Source organism: Parasteatoda tepidariorum, chromosome 8 (assembly GCF_982258835.1).
Source record: "Parasteatoda tepidariorum strain Cologne lab strain chromosome 8, Ptep-v5.0, whole genome shotgun sequence".
Lineage (NCBI taxonomy): Eukaryota > Metazoa > Arthropoda > Arachnida > Araneae > Theridiidae > Parasteatoda > Parasteatoda tepidariorum.
Window position 1 is genome coordinate 5,806,922 of NC_141762.1, and position 19,855 is coordinate 5,826,776.

At 30.0% G+C, this 19,855-nt stretch overlaps 1 protein-coding gene across 1 annotated transcript in view; it reads right to left on the reverse strand.

Moving 5' to 3' along the window:
• The window catches only part of LOC107445401 (uncharacterized), a 223,121-nt gene that overhangs the window by 48,966 nt on the left and 154,300 nt on the right, over positions 1 to 19,855 (reverse strand). The window contains exons 9-12 of the mRNA XM_087149754.1: positions 16,492 to 16,646; positions 13,818 to 13,901; positions 7,797 to 7,893; positions 5,463 to 5,551 (exon numbers count right to left, since the gene is read on the reverse strand). Coding sequence (XP_087005880.1) covers positions 5,463 to 5,551; positions 7,797 to 7,893; positions 13,818 to 13,901; positions 16,492 to 16,646 — 425 coding nt within the window. The remainder of the gene's footprint in view (positions 1 to 5,462; positions 5,552 to 7,796; positions 7,894 to 13,817; positions 13,902 to 16,491; positions 16,647 to 19,855) is intronic.

A 19,855-nucleotide genomic window follows, 5' to 3' on the forward strand; every position in this document is an offset into this window, starting at 1 on the left:
GATATTTTACTTCAGAACTGTGGTCGGTGCGAGTCGCGTGCGGAATTTGCATTGACCAGTTATCGATGGGATTCGAACGCGGTTCACCTTATTGGAAGGCGAGCACTCTATCCCCTGAGCCACAACTGCTCCTGATAGTGTTATTTTCTGTTTTAGTGATTGGAATCGACAGATATATATCGAATCACATCATGCAAATTCTTGAAATCTTAAGGTTTTACGAAAGATTCCACAAAAACCCATCAAGCCCTGAAATTGGAAATTGAGCGTCATATTAACGAAATTCACACAAATTTTCACAAAATAGTCATTAAAAAATTCCACAAAAAGAGTGTGTATGTGTTAAAAAACAAATAGTGTTATCCCTTATATTATTCCATACACAATCATATAATGTTCAGCCGATGACTCAATAATTTTTTTTTCCCAATTTGCTATTAAAAACCCGCGTTCGGTATCAAAATTGTTTGTTGCGGAAATTTCGAGTTATTCAGCATTTGACTAGAGAAGTTAAAATCGCATTAAAATATTTTTTACAACAATATTGCGTTTTTCTTTTTATAAAACAGTTGTTCATAGCAAATATAGCTCTAAAATATAGCTTCAAAAGCTTTAAATATAGTTTCAATAAAACTTTAAACTTTTAAAAATAAACTTTTGAATCACACAGAAACAAAGACTAGGTGCTTAGCATGGTATCTAACAAAAATTTACTACAATTTTGAGCTATTATTTACTATTATTAGCTTATCACAGAGGACTTCATCACATGACAATAAACGTCAAAGAATATACAGACATTTAAGACTGTCATTGGTGAAAAATTAAAGATAAAAAACTTAAATATTTTGACCCTTGAATCATTTATCAGCTTTATACGGTGACATACTAAATTATGAAATTTCTATGTTGTTATTTTTGTTTTATTTGTGAAGAGCAAAGAGTGAACACAAAAAGAATATTTTTTTTATTTTGTATTTTTATTATCTCGCTTTCGTGTTTTAGGTGATGGAATCTGGCAATCGAAATTTCTTATTTATTTCCGATTAGTGAAAGTGGTCAAATTTCTACCAGAGCTTTTTGCCATTTAAAAAAGCAAGTTACAATTGTTTATTGATTATTGCGATATTATCGTTAAGAAATCATTCCTTTATTGCTGAATTTATTGCTAAATTAATAATTTTTTTGAATCAATCTTTTAACTACATTGCTGTAGTACGCAAATATTCAATTTTTATGAAACTTTCTCCGTTTTTGACGAAAATGTTTCCAGGTATATGCTCCGAGTGAATGTTTCGTCAAAGTGACGAAGCTATAGTCACTTCTTCGAGCAAACGAATTTCGTAGATAATGAAAGAAATATTTTGTCATTCTTTCCCCCTCCCTTTAAAAAAAAAAAAAAAAAAAAAAAAAAAAAAAAAAAAAAACATTGTAGTGCCTAGTTTTTCCAATGAACACTTTATCGTAGGCATTATATAGCTCGATCAATGTCACCTTAACACAAGACAGATAGAACAACGATAAAAATTGCACATATGATAGGTCCCGGACTCGAACCCGGGATCTTCCTTGCACTAGCCCAACTGCTTGACCATTATTCCGGCCGATCGGCTTATTTCGTCACTTTCGTTTAGTTTTCATCCTAGTTACGTAACCATTTCCTACAAAGCACTACCATGGTGTTTCGAGAAGAGGAAATTTTTTTTGTCAGATATTTGAGAGTTCCCATTTCACCACAGCTCACGTGATTTCGTGACAAAATAATTCTCAAAATTGACAAAATGCAACTGAAGGATTGCTGAAATGACAAAAGTGAGAGTGTAGGACACTTAAATTTTAACCAGAAGTTTGTTCTAGATGACACTACAAGTTCCTGATGCAACTAGTATTTATTATGAATAAGAGTTTATCGTCTTTTTATCGTAGAAATTATTATCATTTTATCGAAGAAATTATCGTTATTTTATCGCTGAATTAAATTTATTTTAAATTCAAAAGTTTGACTACTAGGACACTCAAGAAATTTTGACTGGAACTTTGTGTTAGATAGCAATATTAGTTCCAATTGTTTTTTTTGATTACTACAAGCAGAATTTATTGAGATATTATCGTTAAAGGAGATGCATCGTCAATCAAAATTCCGATCATTTAAAGATCAGATAGAACACTAAAACTTTAAATGAAGCTCTCTGCGTTGGGGGTCATCACAAGTTTCAATCGTTTTCTAATCCCTGCAAGCAGAATGGATCGCCATATCGCCAAATGGAAATTATCAGTTAAGTATCGACTGCTTTTTAACAAACTAGGATGCTAAAATTTGGACGAAAATTGTGTGCAAATACACATTCACGTTATATTTTTAAATAAATAAGCAGGCAATTTTTTTCACCTTTCATCAGCAATTGAAATTTTAATGATCCTCTATAAACAAATTAACAGACAGGTAATTAAATGAAGAAAATAATAGGGAAAATATTTTAAAAATTATGAATTACTTTTTTAAGTGGGCCATTTTAGTTTTGCTAGAAACGAAAAACGCGCATTACTTTCGTAATTACTTCTATCATCATCTATGAAAATCCCCTCTCATCTCTTTCAAGAATTATTTTCTTTTTTTAATCCACTTGAAAACATATTTTTTTAAAATTTTTATTCTACTTTAATATGTTAATTCATCGGCATTCATGCATTCGACTCGCTTATTTTCCCAATTTTATGAGCCTTACCATTTTTTATCTCTTTAAGCCTTTCAATTAAAATTACAATAATATGAATTTCAGATTTTCGAAAAGGAAACACATCAAATGCTAACTTCATTTCAATCTATCTGTTCCCGAATTTCGGATTGGGAAAGTGATAAACTCTGAAATCTTTTTCAAAAAGAGATTTCAAATAACACAAAGTCAGCCAACCTTTTCTCTATGAGTTCTGTACCGATTTCTTCCTTTTTTTTCTTTACATGGGTGAAATGAAACTTTTTCTCAGAAGTAGGGGTAAAAAGGGAAACTTTTCATTGGGAGATCAAGGAAGTCATTTTCTTTCTCTTTTTTTTATTTCCTGGCATTTCAGTGAGAAATGGTCAAGAGGGATCGAAGGATGTCGAGAGAGAACTTTTTTTAAGACTCTATTTTCGGAATATTGCTGAGTTTGGGGAAATAATACTTTATATTCCGATCGATGATCACTTTTGTTATTCTCAGTACCCGTTCTTAAATTTCTACGAACAAATTGAAACCACAGCACTGAAATAAAAGAACGTTTCAGATTCAATTCCGATAGTTCGAAGCAATTTGAGTTGAAAATTCGTAAACAAGTCGTCTATGGCTTATTAAATTTAAACACAATTAGGGATCTTCAAAGCATTATCATACAGTATTCGGTCAAATAGTTCTCGTGAAATAAAATTTCACAGATATGATCCTTTAATAATTCACTTTTCAAAATTCATTTATTGTCACTTTCTATATGTCATATATATATATTTAAAAAAAATTCTTTGTTTAAACTATAATTAATATTTCTGTATATTTGTAAGCAAATTAATATTTCTGTATATTTGTAAACAAAATTTTAACCTCCTTTCTTTTGAAACTTTGAATAATTGATTGAGGTTGGCTGGAAGTAGTGGCCAGACGCGGATTATACGAGTAAGGGTTTCACTAACCTAGGTACGTATCCGCGTCTGGAAGGAAAGAAAGGAAAGATATGATCCTTTTTAAATTTGATAAATCAGGAACTACTCGACCGATTGCGCTCAAAATTTGTATTTTGATACATAAAATAACGTTGTTTAAGATTCGTTCTTTTTACAATTTAAATTATTTTCAACTGTTACTTAATAAAATAATACATAATTATTAAAAATTATTTTTTGCATGGAACTATCTTTGGATAAACAAATTTTATAGTTGTGTACAAAAAGTTTTTTATTTTCTACAGAAATTCTCGCGAAATGGCAAAATGCGTCAAAAGTAAAATTAACATTAAGGGGTCCAAACTTTGGTGCACCCTCCTGACCTAACTATTGGAATCATACTTTTCAGATTGCGGCTTATTTTGAGAGTCGATAACCCAAATCATTATCCGACCAAGAAAAAAGTGTGTTTGTTCATAGAAAGTACGTTTTATTGTTCGATTTCATAACTTAAAATTACGTCTTCTGTAATTAATTAGCATATTTAAGGTTAGACCCCAAATCATTAAGATTGAGTCTTAGCTTGAAAATCAGATCAATAGAGCAAAAGTTATTTTTAGTGTTTATTTTTGTGTGTTTTGAACACTGTTTCGGGTACTTATACTTGGCAGAGTTGTAGAGCTCTGATTTTCAGCAACTGTATATTTGCTTTAAAAAATATTTAAATAAAGTATGATTTTTTAATAAATTATTAATCAACAATTTAATTATTAATCAATTTATTTGCTTTAAAAACCATTTACAAAATGGATAATTTCTTAATTAATAATTAATAAAAAGTTCAATTATGAATTAATGTATTTGTATTTGTTGTAATATTTTAAAACCAATTAATTTGCTTATAAAATATTATTATAACTCTTTAAAAAATTATTAATCAATTCTTAAATTATAAATTAATTTATTTGTTTCATCAAGTATTTATAAAGTGCATAATTTCTTAATAAATAACTAAACAGTAAATAAATTATTAGTTAATTTACTCGTATTTTTTGTTATCCTTTAATGAACAATTTATATGCTTTATGAATCGTTTATAAAAAGCATAGTTTTATTAATGAATTCTTCGCGTTGTAAACTGCTTTTAAATAAAGTATTTTTGTATTCATTTGCTTTTCTTATAGTCTTTGTTAAATAAATATATATAATCAATATCCAACTTTATCGATAATTGTATATTTGCTTTATGAAACATTTATAAAATACATAATTCTTCAATAAATAATTAGTAAAAAATTAATCATGAATTAATTAATTTGTATTTATTTTAATATTTTGACAAGCAATTCATTTGCCTGTTGATAAAATATATTTATAACTTTTTAATAAATTATTAATCAATACTTAAATTATAAATTAATTTATTTGTTTTAAACAAGTATTTGCAAAATGCGTAATTCTTTAATAAATTATTAATCAGTAACTAAATTATTAATTAACTTATTTGTATCTTTGTTATCCGTTAATAAACAGTTAACTTGTTTTATGAATCGCTTATTAAAGGCATCATTTTTTTAGTGAATTTTTCGCGTTTTAAACTGTAATATACTGTTTTATACTGTAACTGCTTAAGTAAATTATTTTTGCATTCATTCTCTTTTTTTATCGTCTTCATAAAATAAATAAATATAATACAGCAAGAAAAATGCTTTTTTTCCCCTTAAATAAATTGAATAAAAAGGAACTTTAGATATTAGACGTAGCAAAGAATGTAAGTCACCAACAAAAAAAGATTGTTAATAGTGGAAAGAAAGCCATTCACACCTACTCTGAGTCTTCTTGGTAAGGTGATTTGTCTGAAGGACTGGCTAGTCTAGCCTCCATCAAGCGCCGTCTGCCCATGGATTGAAGAATTTCCTAAAAATAGATTCTATTATTCCCTTCCACACTATTTTAACAAGATCATCATTGTGAGAGAATAACTTAGTTACATACTTGGCAGCATTAATTGAGTTTTTCTAGTAAGTTTGATTTTATTTTCGATCTTTTGAATGTGCATTAAAAGAATTATTTAGTTTTGTGAATAGCGGTGGAACTGTTGATATCTATTTTTTAGGTTGCTTAACTATATATAAAAATCTAATGATGGTGCAGCAGTTTTCCATTGCTGTCCGTGCATTTTTCTGGGCCGAAAAATCACGTGGTAGGATCCATTTTTTCTCATTCATTACCATACTGTTTTGGTTGTCATCAGCATAAAATTAAAAAAAGTCATCAAGGTATTGTTTTTTTATAAATAATTTTGTATCTCTAATTTAAAGTTATTTTCCTGTACTGCTATTGTCACGCATTTAAGCCAAGAGTTAAAAACTAGGAAAATTGCTGTTTTTTTATTAGGTAAAATCCTAGAATAGCCCACCTCGTGGTGACTTTTTGAAATCTCGCCAAATTGGCGATTATTACTTGGATCAACGTTGTTTTTTTATTATTAAATATCAATTTAAATTATTACAAATTTATTATAATATTTTCAATAAAATAAAATAGAAAATAACTTATTTTACATCAACAACAACATATATCCCCGAAATTGCTTCTAGAAACATAGTTTGGCGAGATTTCGAAAAAATCACCATGGGGTGGATATTCTAGGATCCACTCTATTATTATTATTAAAATATTGCATTTTAAGATACATTCTGCTCTACATTTTAAGATAAAGCTATTTAGAAAGGTGGTCTAATATTATTAACCGTTTTATAATTATTATTTTTGGGCAAATAACATTAATACGCAGTAATAAATTACAGTTAAAGTGATCTGTTAAGTGATTTAGAACTTAACGATCAGTTGCATGCACAATGAGATGCAAGCAAAAACAGTATTTAGCATATCCGCCCGTTTGGTAAGCGAGAATATTAAATTACGGTTGTGAACTTACCAAATTTGCTTGAACAATGTAATGTTATAACAATATAAATGTTATTTTAAAAAATGATTACTTAGAAAAATTACTTCTGTTCACCAACAGATTTAGATATTTATGATATTAATAGGCAATAATATTTGGACGTGGGAAAATGGGGCATAAGCGTAAGGAAAATTAATTCCTTTTAGTACATATATATTAAGTGAATAACCTTAATAGAAAAACTGTTTTCTGCCAAGAAACAACAATTATTGCTATGTAACCTTCTGGGTTGGTGAGTGGCAGCGAATAGGGGGCTTATCCCCCTTGTATACTTATAAATGATCAACCCCCTAAAGGTTTATTATTGAAACCAACCCAGAAGATAAGGGAACTCCTGGATCAAGCATTGGCATAAACTAATCTTCGAGAAGTTGGAGGAACTAAGACTAGTATTACATGAAGAGAAAAACCAATGAAATTTCTCACAGTTAGCCCGGCGTCAAGAGGACTCTAAACCGTCCACCACTGAAGACATTTTGCGTCAGCACTGTGGTCGGTGCTAGCCGGGAGCATATATATTGTTAACATATATATTGATATTGTTATAAGATACTAAGATATAGTGTTAACAATATTTATTCCTCTGAGATTTAAATAAGGGTTTACAAATGATGTCTCTGGTGAGGGTAAGGGTGGGGTTGATGGTTTAATGAATAAGGGTTGATTGTGAGATTCCTGACAAGAGGGAGAAACAAGAAGAGTGAAATCAAGCATTCTGGTTAAAATAAAAACAGTTAGATCATCAGATTTAATATTTTTATCCTATTTATTATTATATTACTTTAATTTATTTAAATCAAAATATGAGAATTATCATTGTTATGCACACAAATATCATTGAAACAAGCTTCAAAATAAAACTTGAAATATGATCTATAACGTTGCTTCTGAGTTTCAAAATGGATCTTTGTGACAATGAGGGTAGGGTAGTGGGTATAGTGAAGTTTGTGACAAAAGGAAGGAGGAGTGGAGGTAACTAAAAAATAATGTGGGACCTCGTTTATACACACTATCTAATGTTGTAAAATTAGTTGAAAAATTCCCCAAAAGTCCCTTTTTGTTTTATTTTAAAATAGTAAAAAAACCCTAAAATGTAGGAAAGTAATGTGAAATCTGAAAAGAATATCAAAACATTGAATTATGTTAAATAAATGATATAAACGAGCTTTTTGGTACGCAATATTCAGTTACCTCAGCTTCAGGATAATCTTTCATGGCTGATAAAACATCTTCCCGAGAGAGACTAAAGAGTTCAGAGTAACCAACGGATCTTACATCGGCTGTTCTCCTACAACATATACCCAACATTTAAAACATATACACTGTAACGTTCATGAATATATATATCCGGAGAGTGTAAGTTTATTTGAATTTACTAGTCTCCTTATAGATTACATTTTGTATTTTATTCTGTATTTTTCTAGCATTTTATTTTCTATTTCCGTTTCACTCTTTTCGGGTGTTCCGCACACGATTGCATTGATAAATTCTGCTATATATGGTACGCTTAACTGAGACACCCTGTATATATATATATATATATATATATATATATATATATATATATATATATATACAGGGTGTCTCAGTTAAGCGTTTCAAATCTTCTAAGAGGGGTAGGGGGCATCTTTGCGACTCGAAATCATATAGCAATGTGGGGTGGGAAATGCTTTCCTGAAGCGGTGACGTACACAGAAGCACCATAAAGAAAAGAGACCGTAAGTGAAAAATCACTATAATAATACATTGAAAAAATTATATGGTACATGGGCCAAAGTAAGTGTTCGAAGTTTCTGCCACCGGCTACAATGTGCACCTCACATCTCCGGCGCATGGACATTCGAACATTCTGCAATACTCCAGGCATATCTCGCAGGCAGCTACTGCGATTCTTGCAACCAGCATTATCAGCAGGGGTGTCATAAACCAGTGTTTTCATATGACTCTAGAAATCAAGACATGATAGGTCGGGTGACCGAGGAGGCCATATAATTTTTTCAATGTATTATTATAGCGATTTTTCACTTACGGTCTCTTTTCTTTACGCTGTTTCTGTGTACATCACCGCTTCAGGGAAGCATTTCCGACCCCACATTGCTATATGATTTCGAGTCGTCAAGGTGCCCCCTACCCCTCTTAGAAGTTCCGAAACGCTTAACTGAGACACCCTGTGTATATATATATATATATATATATATATATATATATATATATATATATATATATATATATAACATTTATTAAACATTTTTATTATTATTTCAATTTTATTACCTTTTTACTAATTGTTTCTCATAGATGGCAGCACTAATATTTTACCTAAACATTTTTTTCTTCTTCTTCGATCCAATGTTTTTTTAATTTTATTATATTCGATTCAAGCTATAAGCAATATTTTACATCTTCGCGATTTTTGTTAACTGTTTTATTATTGTACTTTTAAACCTAAACCGCGTTTTAATTCACGCTGGTAAGTTTGATTTCCTATTACATTTTTCTTTTATTTCATGATTTTTTTCAAAATAAGGTTTTTTGCGATATCGACACATATAAAGAATAATTTTTATCTTAGGATAATTATTCTTTATTCAGAAATATCGCATTATTTATGGCAATTAGATGTGTCTTGACAACGACTATTTGCTTATACCATTCTTGTTTCTCTACCATTTAGTTTTTTATTTTTATTTTATTCATGTTTTTCATGTTTATTTGTGTTTATATATATATATATATATATATATACAGAGAGAGAGAGAGCATGGAAAATAATAAAGATTAAGAAAAAGAAGAAATTATTAAAACATTTATTAAAATTATTAAAACAAAATATTTTTTAAAAAATATTAAAAAAAATAATTTACTTGAAAAAAAAATATTAAAAAGCCGGAAGTTAGAATCTCATCAGCTCACACTATTGTATCTGCAAAAAAGAATGCTTTCCTTACATTGTATTATATACAAAATATAGCAGAGTTAGTAGCACTCAAAAAAATTGAAACGAAAATAGAACACATTAAGTAAAAAAAAATATACGAAATAAAGCATATCAAGCAAAAAAACAAGTGAGTAGCGAAATCAAATGAACTTACACGTACTGTAATCTTTCAAGAATGATTTAAAATATTTTCGTAATAAGATTGCCAGATTACAAAATATGAAAATAGAAGCGCAAATAGAGTTCTAACCTTTCTAGTTCTAATCTTAATAGAGTTCTAGAAGGATCTTTTTATAGAGCTTTCTTAATACAGTACTAACTTGACTTGATATGTATTTTAGCAGAGTACCTGCCCGTGAAGCTGGCATCTCACTCCTTCTTCTGATGAAATGATATAATAGCTGAGACTAAATGGTTCTGGCAAAAAAAGATTCAAGTGTTGGCCGTGAAGCCTCTGCAGTCATATCTGAGTATAATACAGTACTGAAGCGCGTTCGATTAGTTAATTACCAAGGATAGGCCCGAAAATGGATGTGCGCAAGGTAATAATATCATACTGGATAATTTAAAATTTATGAGTAATAAGGTTGATATTTAAAAATAAAATTTTAGTGATTTTAGAAAATTAACATTTGGTTGAAAAAGAAAGGCACTCTGCATATAATATATGATAAATTTCCATCACTTACAATCGGAATGAAATGATCTTTTTTTAAGTATGCGGATCTACAACCAAAATAAGACATAAGATACAGAGGACTATATAAACATACGTGATTACAATTCAAAATTAGATAAAATTTTGCCATCAATTCTCTGTAACTATCATACCATAAAACTATTCTTGTATAGAAATCAATTTTAAATTGAACTTTTCAAGTGAAATTTGGCAACAGCATAAACGATAGCAAAGCGATATCCAACTTACAAATTAAAGTTTCGAAATCAATGTATAAAATGTTACTTGAATTAAGAATTTAATTTTTTCAAAAATATACGAATCGGAAATATCAGCCTGCATGTTTCACGCGCTCAAAAATTGGTGACCATTTTCAAGACTTGCCAGACGTGAATGAGACGAATCAAAAGGGATTTGAAATGTAAAGTTGCCAACGAAGAGTGAAAAAAATAAAGGTGAGAAACAAAGCGAGAAAAACTTCAGCAGCCGAGAAAGGAAATTTTTTATTTAATGCATTAAATGGTTTCGTCTGCAATGGGATACCCGCAAGTGACGTAGTGTGGGTATCTCGATCCTGATTGGTTGTTGAAAAGTGGCATTTATTTAAGTTAACAACTGTTCTTTCCATTCTATTTCGAGTAAGCCAAACCCGTTAGGCATCATTTCTCTTAAATGATACATTCTTTATTCTTACACAAGGATTCTTTCACGAAGATTTCAATTCTTTAACTATATATTTCTTACTTAAAACAAAGACCGACATGAAACCCATAACATGGAACACAAACAAACTAATTATGAATCGAAGTTGCCAGGTACGCAAAACAAAAACATATCACGGTTACAATAAAATGCATAAACATACAATAAATATAAATTTAGTAAAAGATGTAGAAGAGAAAGAATTATACTTCAATAAATTCGATGCGTGATTGGGCCCTGTATTTAAATAACTTCACCTTAACTAACATTCTAACTTATGTGCAGAAATTTAGCTCGGCATTAACACGCCATTTCTTATAAACAATCAGTCTCTACTGACGTCATAGGTCACATGGTCTTCTTCTTGTTGAAGTGCAAGTACCTAATTAACGCGTCATAAAACTATTCTTACCTTAGCAGTCGATTTTAAACTAAACTTTGCACGTAAAATTCGGGAACTGCGCTATTGATAGCACAGCGACATCCAACTTACAAATCAAAGTGGGATAAAATCTCCCGATCAATGCCTAAATTAGTTTCTTTCAAAACTATCATATCATTGTACTTTTCCTTCTTAGCAATCGATTCTAACTGAAACTTTTCAAGGGAAATTTGGCAACAGCGTTAATGATTGCAAAGCGCTGCCAATACTCGAGAGATAATTTCCTCTCTTGCGTTTCTAGTGACAGAAAAGTCCATAAATTTCTATTTATCTCTCTGTTTAATTCCAGAAAAGAATAGTTTAAAGTACTCTTTTTAAAAATCTTGCCATCAATGTTATAAATTATATTCGAAATCTACCTTTATTTCAAATCTTATTGATTAATTAACCATTGTCAAATCGGCCATGTAGCAATTTGGAAAAAAATTTGTTTCTAAGGAAGTTTTTCAAAAAGAGAAATACGAACCACGTTTAAAGAAAAATAACAGAATTAAGTTCGCAATTCCTCGGAGAATATACTATTTCAATAAGATGAATGACTCCTAGGGTATCATTTATTTTCAACCCATGATGCGGTTTAAAATTTTCTCTTTTTTAAAGATTCAATTCTTAAAAGATGCATCTAATCTAAAGGATTCCGGTTTATCAGGGAAAAAAGCAATAACAAAAACATTTATTGAGACTAATAATCAAAGGATAATATTTAAACGTTTCTACAATAAAAATAGAATAATCAAAGGAAAGGAATCATTTAGGGAACAAATTTAATTGTAAGAGTAACTAATTATGTTTTTTATAAAGTCGTTTACATAATTCTGGATTATTATGTGTTTTAAGTTAGATTTTTAATGGAAATGGTTTGTTTAACTTTGATTCGCTTTAATATAGTTTTACAATAAAGTATCTCGAATAGGTTTATCGCAAATTACATTTTCTATAATTCAATAGATTAAAAATGGAAAAATTATTTTAACGAAATGAGAATTTTTTCCCCCATTAAATTATACAATTCCGTTTTATTTTCGTTTTTTTGTCCATTAAGCTACATTATTTATATTTACATTATTTATATTTACATTATTTATAATTACATTATTTATAATTACATCATTTATAATTACATTATTTATAATTACATTTCATAAACTGTAAAACCAGTTATTCTGGAAATGGTAGTCGGAAAAAAATTTGTTTGAATATTCTTGTAAGTATGAATAACTAAACACTTAAACAAAATTTTAATGAAATAAATTATAATTACATATTTTACTTATGTAATAATAATCTACTTCAAATGATTACATATTTTACTGTGAGAAATATTTTTGAGTTTCTCTTAAATTTACGTCATAATTTTTGATTTTCATCTCGAAATCACGGGATTTTTGTCGAAACGCGAACTCCAGATACTGCTTTTTCTCTAAGACAATCTGAATCTACTCTGGGAGTTCTCAAACAATTTTTATTTGAGTGTAGAACCACTAACACTGTATAGCGGGATGGTGCAGAGGCTAGTGCTGTAGCTTTTCAAGTAGTTTTCTCGATTTAGATTCTAGGCTATAAATGAGTACACAGTTACATATACTTTTTTTGTTTTAGGTTGAAATTCCAACTCGATTGTGTAATCGATATTCGATTAAAAACAAGGAAAGACAGTCATTCCCTCAATTTGTCGAATTTTTCACTCAGAACACTGACACAAAATAAAAAGGAAAAAATTTAAAACCTAATACTTTAGAACAAGAATCTGCTCCAAGACATATAGTTAAGAGTACTCAAGGATCATTTTAGTGATTATCACACAGCATTAGAATGATGATCACCTAGTTCACTAGACTTGAATTAAATGGATATCCCGATGTGGTTCATCTTGAAGACAAAGGTGTCACTTTATTTAATAACTGGCGTTAAACAGTTGACTTATTTTTCAGACCCAGAAGACAAAGAAATTCCGGGATTAAACTAGTCTTCGAAGCAGACTTTTTGATGAAACTATCCTGCATGTGCGTTACATAGTGAGGACAACCATTAAAAAATCTTACGGTAAGCTCAACTGTAGGGTGGTTCTAATTATGATCCATATGCCAATTAAAATATTTCATATGAAAATTATCGTGGAAAAAAGTTAATGCTTAAAAAGTTAAAAGTTATTGTTAAAATGTTATTTTATATGCTGTCAATGCGAGCCGGTCGTAGAATTCGTATCTTCCAGCCATCGCTGGGATTCGAACCTAAATCACCTCATGGCGTGGCAAACACTCCATCGCCTGAGCCACCACGGCTTGAAACAAAGATTTAAGCTAAGCGTTCCTTGAAAAAATTCTTTTTCTTGAAATGGGGCAATATGTGAAACTTCAATAAGCAATAAAACTAGTGTTACATGCTGTGTTCCTATCACTCGATATTATAGAGAGGTGTTATACTTTAACTATGCAAATGTAATTTAAATACCTGTTAAATCCATCTAAGTTCAGAATACCAATTTCTCCAAAGAAATCCCCCGCTCGCATATGAGTTAGAACTTGTCCCCTGTCACTGCAAAGCAAAGCATAAATATACTAAATGTAACGAACACTAAATTATGAGATATTTTGAAGAGCTTGCAAATTCTAAAGAAATGCACATCTCTTAGAACAAAGCAACTACAATAGAATAGAATATAAGGAGTTTCATTTAAATTCAAAAGGAAGGCTAGTAAATCTCTGAACAATTAACTTAATTAAATCCATTGTTTAAATTCCCACGATAATTTGTCACTAATTATTCTCATGTCAGAATTAATTCTGATCGATAATTGCGATTGAGGTATTTTTCCGCAATTACATCTTTGTGTCATTCTCTGATTACATTTTACTAATGTTTGTGACTTTGTAATCATTGTAAAGTTGGTAAGACTTAATATTAAATATACATTTCTGCTTCAGTCGTGTTTATAAGTCTTTATTTCTGAATAATTTGCACTAAAAGTCCCGCCTACCTTAAAATCAGGATAATCCGAATGGATTTCTGTTCTGTTCGAAATTTTTCAAATATATAATTCGTAACTTACATGAAAAGAACCCAAGAAAAAGCTAAAAAGTTATTATTTTATAGAAATATATACTCTCTTTTCTGGTGGTAAAACTATTCTGCGATAAGTTACATCAAAATGGCGTGACACGCAGAAAAGATCGTAAGGATTATGGCGTTAGTTTAACATAATTTATTTCAGGAATTTTAAAAATACAATTATCTAGATTTTATCTAATGGTTCAATACCGAAAACAAAAACGTTCAGAATACGCAAATATATACATATTGACCAAGCATCGGCTTAGATTATCAATCATTGAAAATGATATTCTTAACAATTTGTGAGAATTTAGAGTACTAATACGAATTGTGCACCAAATAAAACACGGAATGTATGAGTAACTTCGAATGACGAGATTTTTAAGAACTACGATGCCATTATCACTGTACACTAATTAGTGAGAAGTAACGAAATCAGTATTTAAGTTACGAAATCAGACACAAAAACATACCTTTGTTCATTGATATTTGAGTCTCAATATAAAGGTGAGTTTGGAAAATAACGAGAAATAGCCGGAAACATTTGAAATTTAGAAATAGAAAGTGGTAATTTTAACGCATTTTCTTCCCACTATGATCTTCTCAAAAATATTTTCAACGCAATATTTTACCCGCTATGAAATCTTTCAGAAAATTGCAATGCATTATTAATCTACTTTTTTGAAAAATAATAGTTGGAGGTCATAACACAAACAAGATGGCGTCAAAGATTTCAAATGATTGCGTCATCAGCCACTGCAAATGAACTTTTGAATGTCATTTACTAACAGATTAGCAAAAAGAACCTTTAAATGTAAAGTATATTTTTCCAGTTTCCAATCTGACAGATATTATCACGCACAACAGGGAACGACTGAATTTAATTAAATAAGTCTCTCTCTGCTCTTTGTACTAAGCTTTCCTAATTGCAATTAATACCGAATGAAATATCTCGGGCGCTCCTGTAAGTTGGCAATTAGATTACGAAACGGAGGTTTATGTATGTAACCGTAGCAATAGTCAGTAATTGATTTAGATTTCGGGAATTAAGTTTAAAACGAGAACGCTTTCAAATAGATTTAAGTCAACGTCAGAATGGTTAGTCAATTTATTTGAGTTGTAGATAAATGTTTATTATTTAAAAAAAACCCTTTTATATTACTTTATAATGTTATCGTCAGTTCTTAATTCGTTAAAACTCAATGTTAGCATTTGAAGACAGGTCACACTTTTTGAATAAAATAGTTGTAATAACAAGATTCTATTTCTGAGATACGTCTTAGCTAAGCAAAATATTTGAAAAATTTAAATGGCAATGTTTTTTTCTTTATATAAACGATCGAAAGTAGAAAATTAACAAAATAAAATCTTACTTTGTTTTAAAGTATACAAAAGTTCTATCGCATTATTTAAAATGGAAATTTAACAAAAGGAAACTTTTACTTTGATTAAAAGTACACAAAAGCTCAATCGCATTATTTCAGTAAATGATTTCGGATCATAACTACTCTTAATTTATTAAAAATTCTTAACTTAAAAGTAATTAAGATGCATAGTATTCCATTTATAATAAGAGTTGAGTTTGATATTATACGAATATCAAAATATGAAAAAAGACTATTTTAATTTTTTAGATCTGACCCGTATTTTTCAAAGAACAATGAAAACAATTTGCACTAAAATTTTGTTTTAAGATTACAGTGCCATTTAAATAATACGAAATAATGCGTTGAAAATATTTTTGGGGTGGTAACAGAGGGTAAAATGATGCGTTAAAGTTATTACGTTATGTTTCTTATAATTTTCAAATGTTGTTTTGCAATTTTTATACAGATATATATATATGCATATTCTGAACTTTTTTTCCGTATTAAACCATTAAGCAAAATCTTGAAATTCTTGAGATTTGTATTAAAATACAGGTACCGCTAAGTCTAACTGAAAAAGGTTTTTTTGGTGAATCCGAATTTGCAAAAGGGATTCCTATTTAAAATTTTAAAGTACCTCCTAAACCAAAGATTTGAGATTAGGAGACGTTCGCATTAGAATATGGAAACATTGGTGAGTGACTTACTTTATGACTTGCAATATGCCGTCTGCAATAATGAACATTTCTCGAGCCACTTCACCTTTTCTACAGACAAGATCTCCTGGTGTAAATATGTATGCCTTCATTTTCAGTACTAGATCATGGAGGAATTCCGGCTGGCACTCTTTAAATATGCTCACCTACAGAAGACGAAACTATTTCAATATCTGTTAATAGTAAAGCTATTTGCAATTATTTTAAATCAGTAAAGAGAGTTCGTAAGTATAATTGTTAGTAATAAGTTTATAGTTGTAAGTTGAAGCATTGTAACAATTGAAGCACTTTTTGAAAGCATGACTGCTTACTGTTAGTTACTGATACATTATTACAATTATTTGCTGTTGTTGTTTTGCTTCTTTAATATGGAAATATCATGTTTCGGTAAAAGCACATCTCATTAAAAAACATTCTTTGAGCGCTTTTGGACAAATTTGGGCATTTTCAGACAATTGGAGAAACATATTTTAACATGGAACTAGTTTCAAGAGATTCCCTCTTTTCAAAAAATTTAAAAAAATTCACGAAGTGTTCGCTCTTTTGCTTCTTTAACCAAACTTTACTACCACTACTGAAACCTTTCAAGGACCGCAGGAACCCTGTCATTAGTTTAATAATACGAATCATTACCAACTCTTGAGAAAATATTAACAGTTTCAAATATCTATTCGAAATAAATGTTTTGTTAGCGATGGGACATTTCATCAAATTTTACCATAGTATAAAGTGATTTAAATAATATCAGTCAAAAATAAGTTTTCATGTATAGTTCTTTGAAAAAATATTCGAAATGTTTATTGGGTCATCCGAAAACATCTTGGGAACTATAGTTTGTCAGTGACGTAGAATAGAATGCGCCTTTTTCTTCTTCTTTTTTTTGAAAAAAGAAAAAAAGAAAAAGAAAGATAACTTTCATTTCTTGAGGGTTATGTGTTTAAAGATGTATGAATATGAATCATGTTTAATATATTTCCTCTTCTCGTGTTATATGAAAGTGTCTTTAAAGACAAGCAAAATTTCAGTAAGGTTCTTTTTCTTGTCTCTCTTCTTTATGCTGATGTGCTGCGATTTATACTTTAGCATGAAGTTATAATTCCTAGTACATTTTTAAATAGGCTCTTCTTTTATGTTTTTGATTTTCTTAAAAGATATTCTACGTAGAGCCGTGATGGATCAATTTCCGAAGAGGCGGCCTATGCTCGAATCCCAAAGATGTCTTATCGATGCAGATTCTGCTTGTCCCCGACCACAGTGCTGACTTAATATATTCTCATTGATCAGCGGATCATTTGTCTTTCGTGGTTTTCCCCTCCGTTTAATGCAAAAAGTTTTTAGTTCCATCAAAAAAATCCTCCACACTGAGAAAATAATTATGGCCAAAACTATCAGAACATGGTAACATTTACCGTATTTCTGGCTCCATGGGAGCACCAAAAAGCTCGATAACTTTTGCCGAAGCGCTTTGGTAATTATTTTGGTTAAATTAACAATAAAATGTGGTTTTTATAACATGCGGTGAGATTTGATATACGTGGTAAAATCTAATAATTTTATGAGCAAAACTTATGAATTTTTGATCTAAAAGCAGGGCATAAGAGCTATTTATTCGGTTAAATTTACTTTTCAATTTTTTATTAATTACCAAAAGTGTGGTAATAAAAACTATAGTTTTGAAAACCAGAATTTCTTGTAAACTCTTACCTTATGAATGGAAAAAATCGCCAAATGGATGGTTTAAATACTTTATATTTAGTTTTTATCTTCGGAATTATAGTTTTTTTTAAATTTATTTACTTTTTTACCCAAATTTTCATTTTCAGCAATACAGTAATATAACAACAATTGTGTGTCGCGATGGCAGGTTCGTAATATGCCTGATTCAGTTCTACTGTCTTCTGGGTTACGTTGAACATTGCAAACTTTTGAAGTTGAACCTTTATTGTCTTAAACTCAAAACTGGGTCACTGTTCAACGCTGTTATAAAAAATTTTGCCTAATATTATGAAATCTTAAACTTAATTTTTCAAGCATTAGGCTTAAAGTTTCAATATAACGGCAATTCTCTCCCCCCCCCCAATCGCTAAGGGAACCAATTGAATAGCGGATTACAGTCATTGAGACACCTCTGTTAAAGTGGACATTAATTTAAGAAAGTATATAATTTACTTCCCAATAACTTCGTAGCTTATGCTTTTTTTAATTATTCATTTATTTAGAGTTGCAGGTTTTGGTCTCGAAGTTTAGAGAGTGAGGATGAAGTCTTTTTCATCAGATGTGAGGAATTAGGCTCAATTCACTACTGCTTATTCTGCCCAAATCATTCAATTTATAATATTCGAAGATGTTATTCAACGCAGAATTCAATGCTCTTTGATTTTGTGTACGATGTTGCGTTTAAATGCTATAAAGCAAAAAACTGGACAAAAAATTCTTAAAATTTTGCAGTCTTGGCTCTTAGAAGTTCAACGGACCTCAAAAACCGTAGTATTCTTAATGGGATACCTCAAAGTGACGTAGTATGGGTATCTTGATCCTGATTGGTTATTGAAGCATGGCATTTGCTTGCGTTAGCAACTGTTCCTTCCATTCTATTTCAAGTAAGCCAAGCCTTTCAAGTATCAATTATTTTAAGTGACACATTCTAAATACTTTCACAAAGATTCTTTCTCAACGATTTCAGTTCTACCACAATATATTTACTTAACACAAAGACAGGCATGAAGCAATGTGGAACATAATTAAACTAATTGTACATCGAAGTTGCCGGGTACACAAAACAAAAATATATCACGGTTGCAATAAAATACATAAACACATTATAAATCTAAGTTAAGTAAGAGAAGTAGACTGAGAACGAATTATATTTAATCTAATTTGATGTGCGGCTCTCTATTTAATTCGGCTCAATTTCGGATTTGTATTTAATTAATTTATCGTTTATTAACATTCTTATTTATGCAGAGAAACTTAGCTCAACTTCAAAACGCCATTTTGCTGATAAAGATTAGCTAGCGCTGACATCATAGGTCACACGTGTGGGTATGGGAAGTCCTCTTCTTCTTAACGCAAGTACCCAATTGAGATACTCATAGTGAAATAAAATCATTCCCAGTTTTTTGAGACTATAGTTCGAGGCAAGGTGCTTTTTTCGATCGAACTTGACTTGGCTCTAATTTCGACAAATGTGATTTTAAATTTTTTTTCTAATTTTTCATAGGCAACTTTATCAATTAATAATAATAATTTTTTTTGAAATAAAATAATTGGATTCTAGCTTTTTGCAATATACGCATTAAAAAGAAGAATTAAACATTAAGCATTTCAAGAATTGTTTATTTTTTTGAAGTTGCTA